Source organism: Hipposideros armiger, unplaced genomic scaffold (genome assembly GCF_001890085.2).
Source record: "Hipposideros armiger isolate ML-2016 unplaced genomic scaffold, ASM189008v1 scaffold_417, whole genome shotgun sequence".
Taxonomy (NCBI): domain Eukaryota; kingdom Metazoa; phylum Chordata; class Mammalia; order Chiroptera; family Hipposideridae; genus Hipposideros; species Hipposideros armiger.
Window position 1 is genome coordinate 1,238,686 of NW_017731767.1, and position 10,320 is coordinate 1,249,005.

General features: G+C 53.9%; 2 protein-coding genes and 1 long non-coding RNA gene across 4 annotated transcripts; 1 reads left to right on the forward strand and 2 right to left on the reverse strand.

The window, feature by feature from the left end:
* LOC109394292 (uncharacterized) lies at positions 1-1,230 on the forward strand. Of its 2 annotated transcripts, none has more exons than XR_002126420.1 (3): positions 1-31; positions 460-617; positions 859-1,230. It is a non-coding gene; the product is annotated as an uncharacterized LOC109394292 (long non-coding RNA). The 2 variants fall into 2 exon arrangements; XR_002126419.1 differs by having other exon boundaries at positions 544-617.
* A 2,998-nt stretch (positions 1,231-4,228) lies between these two features.
* On the reverse strand, positions 4,229-7,716 carry CUNH19orf67 (chromosome unknown C19orf67 homolog). The gene is made up of 6 exons (XM_019664119.1): positions 6,884-7,716; positions 6,078-6,222; positions 5,845-5,945; positions 5,571-5,756; positions 5,090-5,224; positions 4,229-4,630 (listed from the first exon to the last, which is right to left on the reverse strand). The coding sequence occupies exons 1-6, from the start codon at positions 7,219-7,221 to the stop codon at positions 4,456-4,458; spliced, it is 1,080 nt and encodes a 359-aa protein (XP_019519664.1). The 5' UTR covers positions 7,222-7,716; the 3' UTR covers positions 4,229-4,455.
* A 660-nt stretch (positions 7,717-8,376) lies between these two features.
* Positions 8,377-10,248, reverse strand: SAMD1 (sterile alpha motif domain containing 1). The gene is made up of 4 exons (XM_019664118.1): positions 9,592-10,248; positions 9,407-9,503; positions 9,201-9,312; positions 8,377-9,103 (listed from the first exon to the last, which is right to left on the reverse strand). The coding sequence occupies exons 1-4, from the start codon at positions 9,698-9,700 to the stop codon at positions 8,945-8,947; spliced, it is 477 nt and encodes a 158-aa protein (XP_019519663.1). The 5' UTR covers positions 9,701-10,248; the 3' UTR covers positions 8,377-8,944.
* Positions 10,249-10,320: the final 72 nt, after the last annotated feature.

Genomic DNA, 10,320 nt, shown 5'->3' on the forward strand with positions numbered 1-10,320 from the left:
GAGTTCAGGGAGCCCGCGCCGAGCCTCACGGGTAAGCCACACACGCCCGGACGCCAGGGTTCCCAGGGCTCCAGCCGCCCTCATCGGCTGCCCAACTTCAGTGTTCCCTCTTCGGGCCCCCTGGGGGTCCCCCCTGGCTCCCAGACACCTAGACCCCCTCTCAGCTTTCCGTTCCATGCCCACCCCTCTGGACTGCCCACTCTCTGTGCTCCACTCCCATCCCCCCATTCGGAGCGGTCAACTTCCAGATTCACTCCACCTAAGCTCTTGGTGGGGGAAGGGAGTAGGATTCCAGATGTCTCTTTGTCGGGTTCCAGGGAACCCTGCCTGGGTTCTGCCACTCCTGGGTCGTCCTGAATTTTCGGGTTACTACCTCCCCACTCTGGGTTTGCCTCCCTCTTCCCTCATAGTGGAGGCTTCCAGGGGGAGGAGGGAAGTGAATGCCTGTGTGTGTTTAAGGGGCGCGGCCGGCCTCCTTTGTCCTGGCCGCCTCCAGCTGGTGAGAGGAGAGGCGACCCTCGCTGAGTGCCCCTTTCCCCGCAGCGATCAGGGGCGACGGAAAGCTGGCGGTGATCTGGCCTCCCCGCAGAAAAGCTTCGGAGAACGGGCTGGAGCAGGTGGGAGCCCTTTTCTCCTCGTGCCTCAGGCGCTGGTCACTACCCCATTACCACCACACATCCCCTCTCCCGTGGTGCCGGTATGCTGGGCCCAGGGAAATATGTCCCTGCGCCGGGAAGTCACTCTGGGCTAGGACCCAAAGTCCCGGGCGCGGCTGGGGGATGAGGAGGAGGTGGTGGTCCTGGGGCCCAAACCTCCCCGCCCTGTGCCTGCGTGTCCCGACTGGCCCCTCTTTTCCAGGAGGAGCGGAAGCCTTGAGGTTGGAGCAGGCTGGGACCCCCGGCCGGAAGTAACATTCCCGTCAGAGGACCCGGGCAGGGACGCCCAGGAGTGCCCTCCAGATCAGTGGAAGGCCTGGAGCGGGGCCAGCGGTCTGCTCTTGGGAAGATGAAATCGACCAGCCCATCCTTGAACTAGACTTTGTGAAATTGACCAGCCTCTGCTATAAAATTGTTATTCCCCATTGGGAAACACCACCACGACACAGCCAGTGAAACTGTCCAGCCCTTCTCCGCCTAACTGCAAACGGAACTAGCCTCTCCCTCCTGCCTTGACTGTTAGAGAACCAGGTCATCGCCTCGGCTGTCCCCACTTCCCAATAAAGTCCTTTCTTTCTGGGCAGCGCAGGCTGTTTTCTTTTGGGTCCTTTTGGTCTGGGGTGGGGCGGGAGGACGGCAAGCGGAGGAGAAAGCCGCTGGAGGCGCCGGCGGTAATGCGACTTGTGCCCTTAACGCCCTGTTCTGGGGCTGCGGGTCTCCCACTGCCAGTCTTGGGTCCTAATGCCCCCTGGCGGCGCGGCTGCGAGCTGCGGCTTTCGGACCAATGAGCTCACACCTCCCTTCCCAGACTTCGTCAACATTTATTGGTGCCAACGGCATGTCCCGCGCTGGACGCTGGCTAGACAGAGGTGATAAGAGATTGTTCCTGCCCTAGAGATGTAAACAGTAGCTACAAAATAATAATAAAAATAAAAAGTGAGGGTACAAGCTCCTTAGCAGGGCATAGAAGACCATTTATAATCTTCCCAGCGACTGCAAACCTCACATGCTTAGGGCTCCAGGCAGATAGTAAGGAGAGAGATGGGGTGTGCTTGAAAACAAACGTCTCATTTCAAAGGGCAGGTAAGTGTTCCTCCATCTCAGCAGTGCTACCAATGAGAGTTAAGTGGTGCTAGAGCTTCTGCTTTCCAAAAGCAACCAGAAACCCAGCCTTTAAAAAGAATCTACTTAACTTTAAATAATTGTGACTATTTAGAAAACATTTAAAATGGGGGTGGGGGGGTGCAGGAAGCAGCAAGCAACACCTGTCTGCAGTGGGGCTTGTGGCTGTAAATTGGCAAGCCCTCCCTTACTTCTCTGTCCCAAGACAAGGTGTTCAAGGGCCCTCCTGGATGGGGTTCAAGAGGTTCTGTGAACACCCCAAGTTGTAAAACTGTATCTGTGCAGTTATATTCTGTGGTTTTAGTATACCAGTTTCTTAGAGGTACAATGAGACCCAGAAAATGTTGAGACCCAGGAAACATTTTAGAATCACTGTTTAAACTCCTAGTTTTGTCCAACTCTGTATACCCTGGATCTAGCAACAGGCTGGAACCTGCACAGGGACAACAGATGGTTAATGAAGGATGAAAGAATGCTCACACAGCATTGCACCCTCAGAGCAGCTCAGCCTAAGGACCCACCCCCTGACTCCATAATCAGCACACTGACCACATGCTTGACCGTGACTTTTGGGGGTCTGGAGAGAAAGACTAGAAAGAGTCAGCACTGCCAAGGTGGAAATGGAAACACCCAGAGCCCTTTCTTAATTTCCAGCAGGGCAGCTAAGAATTAAGAATATAAAGAGTTGACAGGGGCTTAAGTGTAGACCTGCATTCTCAAACTTGCCTGCAAGTTAAAATCACCTGAGGCACCCTTATGACAAGTAAATCAGAATCTGAGGGAGGCCTTGGCATGAGTAAAGCTCCCCGGGTGCTTCCAACATGGAACCCAATTTGAGAGCCATGATATATAATAAAGACTAGCAGTTCTCAAAGTGTGTTGCCTGGTCCAGCAGCACCAGTACCACTTGGGAACTCATTAGAAATGCACGTTCTTGGACCCCATCCTAGCCTTGATTGAAACCTCCATGTGATTCTCAGGCACGCTTAAGTTGTGAAGACAGTTCCTGAGCAACAGGACCCAGAAAATCAAGCCGGTTTCCTTCCTCTCCCAGCACTGCCATCACCCACCGGAAATCTTTAGTCTTAAATGGCCTGTGGATTTGTCTTAAGATGACAGTCTAAAGCTGCGTGTGGCTAGTCCGGATTGAGACGTGCTGTTAAGTGTAAAATACACACCAGATTTCAAAGGCTTAGTGCCAAACGAAAAAAAAAAAAGATATCTCAACAATTTTATATTGATTATATGTTGAAATAATTTTTTGATATATTAGGTTAAATAAAAATATCACTAAAATTAGTCTGACATCTATTTTTTTTAACGTGGATACTAGAAAATTTGAAATTACATGTGACTTCCATTGTGGCTTGCTTTATATTTCTATTGAACTGAGCTGGTTTATAGAGTTTTACAGCTGGGAGAACTCGTACAGGGGCTACCTCAAATCAGTATTACGGAGCTTCAGAACGACTTTGAACTCATTCAGACCTGGGCTGTGGAATAAAAATCGCTGATGCAGTCAGAAATTGTCACCAGAAGCCCCCTCCCCTCAAGAACAAGGGTTTTGGAGTCCAATCCTGACACTTCATTTGTCACATCCGTTTCTGTCATTTGTAAACTGGGGTTTTATGATAATACAATAGCCAGGGACTATTAGGTAAGCGAGTGTTTTGCTCAAAAGCATAAAAGCAGGGCTCTAGGTCTCTTCCCCAACTCTGAAAATGCCCGCGGGGGAGAGGGGGGGGGGAACGGCGTGGGGGGAGAGCGGGGTACCAAAAGGCGTCCCTTAGTTTGAAGGGCGTAACTTGCAACTGAGTGACACCGGGTCAGGAAGGACACCCCTCCCCTTGCAAGGGACCAGTAGCAATCAGAAAGACCCAGTTCTGGTCCAGGCTCCGCCACTTCCTCGCCGTAGCTTTGGGCAGGTGAGTTCATCTCTCTCGATCCAGGTCTCTTCTCCAGTTCAAGGTTGGGGTGAGGCTTTAGAGATCCCAAGTTGTAGTTCTTTGCGGCTCTCCCACCCCGTCTGCGTCCCGGACACCCTGCGGGGTAAGGCGACCTGCCCGCTCCTGGACCCAAAAGCTGGAAGAGGAAGATCTGACTTCGGCCCTTAGGAAACTGATCGCGGGTCCTTTCCTAAGGCATATCGGGAAAATATGGTCTTTTACGGTATAAAAAAATAACTTCCGGGTCAAAATATGCAAGTGGGCGTGGCCCTGGGGGTCCCTTCACCCCCAGCGGGAGTTGAATTTCCCGGCTACCCGAAACTTGCGGTTTTTCGGGTTCCGGTTGTTGACAAGCACCACTACTTCCCTTTTTGCTGCATGTATCTTTCTGCGCATGCCCAGAGCTCTCGCCCGCCGGTCCGTGGACGTTTTCCAAAGACTACATTTCCCAGAAGACCGCGCGAGTAGGTGAGGCTTCCTCCCCCAAGGGGTGGGGCGCGGCGCTCAGAGAGGACGCTGAGTCTGTGACCTTTTTTATTTAACACAAAACTGGTGTGTCCGCACGCAGGGCTCCGCGGCCCGGCCGGGCCCGGCCCGATGTGGACGGGCCAGCTCGGCCTGGCCCTTTGGAAGGTGAGGCCGAGCTGTACTTGGAGAACGACTGAACCCCTCCCCTACCCCCTCTTCTGGAGTTTGGAACTGTCAAGCTCCAGCTCTCACACTCTCCAGGTTCAAGACCCCTGCGTAGCCCACGCCGCGGGCCCGGCCGCGCTCGGGGGCCGGGCTGGGCCAGCCTGGCCCGTGAGGATCTGCACCAGCAGGTCGGTGGCCAGCATGTGTGACGGCTCCTCGAAGCCGATGGTCAGCAGCTGCTGGTAGTCCCCAGGCGGCTGCGGGCACAAAATCCTGGGGGCCGGGGACAGACAGGCCTGGATGTGAGCGCCCCCTGCTACTCGGGAGCCCCTCCCCTCTAGTGAGAGGCTGTGGCTGAAAGAGGCTTTGTTTCAGCTGGGGGTGGGAAAAACCCTGGGGGAAAGTGGTTTCCTTGTTGATGAGAAGCCTAGAGGGTGATGGCTCTGGAAAGTTGAACAACTTAGCCCTGACCTGGCCAATTACTCAGCTAGCTGGGTGTCTTGGGCACGTAACTTAGCCTCTCTGAGCACCTGTTTCCTTCATTGTAAAATGGGCTAGTAGTATAGACCTCAACGGGTTGTTACATGAGTCTGCATAAAGCAGGGTACAATAAATGCTATTGCTATTACCAAGGGAAACAATGTTGGGGGAAGTAGATGGTCTTTGGTGGAGTTCAGCCCCTCTCCCTCCAGAGCCCAGGCCCACCTTGCTATCTATCGCCCTAGCTCCTACCAGGAATAAAGGTCATCCTCCGCTGGTCCTAGGGGAACCCATCGACCGATCGACCACAGCTTCTGAATCTGGGAGCATGAGTTGGCCGGACTCTTGCCTGTGTCTTCCCATGTATCTCGATAGCACAGGAAGTAGCTGGGAGGGGAAGGGTCAGCAATTAAGAGTGAGCAGTTTCCTAGCTTCTGTTGAGGGCTTTAATTTTGGAGGTGAGGTAGAAACTCGTCAAAAGTTGCCTTCAAGTTCTCAGGTAGGAATGTGATTCAATACTGAGGCCTTTTCTCCCTGCCAGTTTAGCTTACTTTTAAGATGAGTACTTTTATTTTGTTTGGGGGATGAGTTTTTTTTTTTTTTTAATGTAGGTATGGCCTTTCCTTGGTTTCCTGTTTGGCTTTCCACACTTTGATGGTGGTGGTTCAGAGGCCCATACTGGCATTCTGCATAGGCGAGGGTGGGGGGCTTTGATTCAGGTAAGGGAACTCACTAATCCACATGGGAACCTTGCTCCTGGCCTCCAGGCTCTGAGTTGGTTTCCAGGTTCCAGCGCATTTTCTTATAGAGGTACCGGGGGAAGCGGCTGGCGGTGTAGGCAGCAGGGGCACAGTATCTGAAGATGGACACCTCGTGGAAAGGACTGATGGAGAACCTCCCGCAGAAGAAACAGGAGATGCTGGCAGGAGATGGGAGAGTGGGGAAGAAAGCTGGGCCCTAGACTCTTCCACGCCCCGCCCCCCCATCCCAGTCTCCCACCATTTTACCTTAGAGGGTCAGTTTCCTCCAGGTCCACAAACCCAAAGGAGGCATACATGAGCACCAGCTGTTCCAGACGCAGGGTCAGCTGTTGAGAGATCTCTAACAGCTGCATGGAAAAGGGGGCATCATGAGATTAGCTGGCCTGCCTGGAGCACCCTCCCAACCCCCGCCCCCCTCCCACCTCCTGGCCTGAAGAATGAAGAAAGGGGCATGGGGTCTAGGAAATCGCCCTACACACCCCCTTTCGGACCAGCTCCTGCAGAGCTCCATAGATGGGGGGCACGCTCCGTGCAGCTGCCTCCAGGTACAGGAAGTAGGGCTCACACATCTTTAAGAAGGTGGGCATGGCCTTCGCCAGCTGTTCCTTCTGCACTTGGTCCCTGCTGAAAGGAGAAAAGGGCTTTTGCCTGGGGTCTCTCATCTCCCCTCCCCCAATTTCTCCCGCTGTTCCCGGCCCTGGACCACCCTTGCAACTTCCTGCCCTCCCTCCTCCCCCAAGCCAGGCCTTTCTCAGAGCATCTTCCAGGACAGCCTGTATCACAACCACTTGGAATACTTGTTAAAATGCTGACACCTGAGTCCAACTACTGCCTTTGACTCAAGATTCTCTGCAGGGTGGAGCCAAGAAATCTAGAAAATCCCCATGGATGTTGAAATGTGAGAATCACAGTCCCTTTTCTCCTGGGCTGGGAATCACCTTCTCCTTTGGGGTCTCAAACTGGTAGCCAGTAGGCCAAATCTGGCTCAGATAGGTTTTGTTTAGCCTGCCCAGGGTCCAAAATTTAAGCCATCAGTTAAAAACTAGGAAAAAAGTCCTAGAGATTTGACAACCCAGGGCTCACATAATAGCAGGCACTCCCTAACCCCAAATTGTTCACAGCCCTCATCACTTCAAAATTAGATTCCTAATCAGCTAGCTTCATTTACTGTCTTTGGCTCTTAATGCTTTTAAGTTTGTGACCCTGGTGTGTGCCACCCGCCTATCCAGTCACCCTCTCTCTTGTCTCCTTATCCAAGAGGACCTGGGATCCTGTCCAGCATCACCTGTAGATTAAGTAGCTTTGGAAGTCATCCGCCTTTTTGAGCAGGTAGCATAGCTGTTCCGTGATGGGTCTGAACATGGTGTCCAAGGGTAGGCGAGGAGGTGCGGGCCCCCGGCCTGGGGCCATAGGCTCAGGGGAAGGAGTAGAGGGGGAGGCCTCCAGCAGCTGCTCCTGGACATCTTCTGGCTCCGCCTTGGGTGGGTCCCCAGGTTGGCCAGGGGGCCTCGACCACGAGGGGTCTCCTTCACAGAGCTGTGCTCCAGATTCCAAGTCGTCTGGTGGCCGCGTTTCCCCAGGGCCCCGGGGGAGCGGCCCCACGAACCACTGCTCGGTAGCCATCCTGGGGTTAGAAGCGGGGATAGGAGCTCTTTAAGTCTCCACCGCTCCCGTTGGCCGCGGGTTTGACCCCGCCCCGGGAATTTCGGATTTACCTGGGCCTGCAAGGCGGCCCAGGCCAACTCTCCCCTACCTCGACCTCTCTGCCGGTGCAGCACCGCGCGGAGGGAGTTCGCCTCGTTTGAATTTCAACACGCGGGAGGGGCGTGCCGGGTCGGCGCTGACCGCCCGCGGGGCCCGGAGCACTCGCGCGCTCCCGCAGCCCGGCCGGAGGGGGCGACCTGAGCGGGCACTAGAACGGCCACATCCTGAGGGTGCGGTCCGGGGGACAGCGCCTTTCTCTTTTCGAGGCGGTGTCCTAGAGAGAAGGGGTCTCTTACCGCGCGTCCAAACCCTGGGGTTTAGGAGTATGAAGATAGACGCCCATCCCTCATCCGCAATCTTTTGGCCCCAGAATCTGTATTTTACAAACTAATGGAATTGAGTAATGGCATTAGAGCTTGGCAGGGACTTATGCTATAGTAGTTATTACAAGTAATAAAATTCTTCACTTGGAAAAATTTTCCCATCCCATGATCTCATTTGATGGTCCAATCCCTTGTTCCTTTCACGGAGAGGACTGTGGGGACTGGAGATTCAGCCATGGGCCCAGAAGAGAGCCCTGCTCCCAATAGTTCCTTGTAGCACGTTACGGGTGTCAGATATACACCTACCAAGCCAATACATTAATTATACTTAAAGAACCTGAGTAAATGCTCAGAGAGGTGTTGGACCCCACCCTGTGTGACCCTGAGCATCTTTGCTGTGCAGAGCCAGTTGCCTCATGTGTAAAGTGGATTTTTACACACACTGCCTCATTGGGCTGTAGTGAGAACCTAGAAAGCGCTCATAAAGCCGAGTTAAGTTTAAATGATAGTAACTCAACAAACATTTGAGTATCTACTGTGTGCTCAGGCACTGTTCTGGGCATGGGGAGATGACAGAACTAAGCAAATATTCCGGCCCTCCGGAGCAGTCACTCCTGGCTATGAGGAAGCCCTATTCGCTACCTGTCTCTCCAAGAATTCTGTCCTAACCTGACTTTCCCAGGAGGCCGGTGTGGTTCTTCAACGCCCCTCCCCCAACTCCATTCATAAAATGGGACTCCTGGCCTTTTTTTCTTTTCTTTAAAACTTTATTTAAAAAACCTTCGGTGCAATATTAAAAAGCAATACAGCCAGCTGGAGCGACAACCAACAGAAAGAAAGAGGAAGAATAGGGAAGATCCAGGGACCCCGCTTCAGTTGCTCCCAGGGACTGGGGTCCAGGGCAGACTGAGAAGGGGCTTGGTTGGTGGGGGAGGGAAGAAAGGCCACCCACCAAAGTGAACAGGCAGAACAAAACATTTATACAGGAAACATCTGGCTGGACTGAAGATCTAGGGTAGACTGGAAGCCCCCATTTTTTCCAAAAATGTCCTAGGCTGCGGGGGGGAGAAGTTGGCCTCCTGGGGTAAAATGAGCAGGCCCTGTCCTATCCCACACTCTTCCATCATGGAGTTTGGGATGTGCTGGGGGCCAGATGTGTGTATGTGTTGGGGAGACACAGGGAAGAGATGAGTAGGGAGGGCTGCCCCCTCACTGAAATATGTTATGAGGGCTGAGTATCCCCGGTCCAGTTCCTGAACTCTGGGGATCTTGGGTGAGATGGGGCAGGAATGGATCAGGGCAGGGGTGAGGCCAGGTGCTCAGCCTAGAAAGCCATCAGGGTCATCATCCTCAAAGTGGCCTTGCTGGAGCACCTTGATATGGTGCTCATAGATTTTCAGGGCTGGGCCAAGGCGGATGGACAAGCCCGTCAGCACATCTGTCCGCTGCATGAGCAGGAGAGACTTGCCATCAATTTCCTGGGTGGGGGAGAGAGAGAGAGAGAGAAAGCAGGGTCAGAGCAGACCCCCAGCAGACTCTCACTGAGGCTCAGGAAATTGAGAGTTGAGAACTCACCTGCTCTTGGAAAGCTGTTGCCTGCTCAGGGAAGCCAGCCTCCGTGAAATATTCTACCACGTCCATCACCGTCCATTCCACAGGGTCAGCTGGCTTCTCTTTGCGCCCAGAACTGTATCAGAACAGAGAAAACAAGTGAGCAGTGATGTTCCTCTGGCTCTATTACCCCTGGGCACCACCCTGGTGTCTCAAACACCCCAACTTACGGACAGCCAAAGGGGGTCCCATCGGCCCCAGGTAGGGCTGGTTTTCCTGGGGGCAAAGGCACAGGGGATGGGGAGTCTGGCCCAGTGGCAGCAGAGGCTGAGAAAGAAAAAACATTTATCTGTGGCTGTCTTATGGTTTGGTTCCTGCCCACCAGGCACCCTCTCCCACCCTGAGGGATCCTTACCTGAACCCCCTTCCTTATTCATGGCTGCCATGGAGAACACCTGGCGGGTGCCACTACCGGGCGCTGGCCCCCGCCCTTCATCCTGGCCCTGGTGGGGTACACAGGGCATCCACTCCTTGACCCTCTCCTTGGCACTCTGAGAGCCCCGCTCGCCATTAAGCTGGTGTTGCTGGGCACCTGCAGGACGGTCACCCTCAGGGACCTCCGAGCCTTCAGACACATCATCTTCATCATCTTCATCTTCATCATCTTCTTCCTCCTCCTCCTTCTCAAGCACTCTCTCTTCTCCACCTCTCTGGTACCAGGAAGAAGCGCACAAGGTTACCAGCTGTTCTGGCCGTGGGCCCAGTCCCTGGGATCCAGGACCAAGTGCTGAGCCTAACGGCCACCTTTAATGTCAACGCGGACTAACTTTTATGCATTCACTTCGTGCCATGCTCTGTGTTAATAAAGCCCCCAGTAGCTAAATCTCACTAAACTAGCTTAACAACCCCAAGAGGTCGCTACTGTAGTTAAGTCGCGTTTTACTTCGGAGGAAACTGAGGCTGGAGAAGATTAAGTCACTTGCCAAGGTCACCACGCACCAAGACCGCAGGAAAGACGCGCAAAGCCCTGGCCGCCCGCCGCCCGGTTCCTCACGGGACTCGCGTCCCCGCCACCAACTTCGCCCGCACCTGCCCACCGAGCAGCGCCCCCTCTCCCCGGCGCGCTCACCTTGCTTCGCGACGC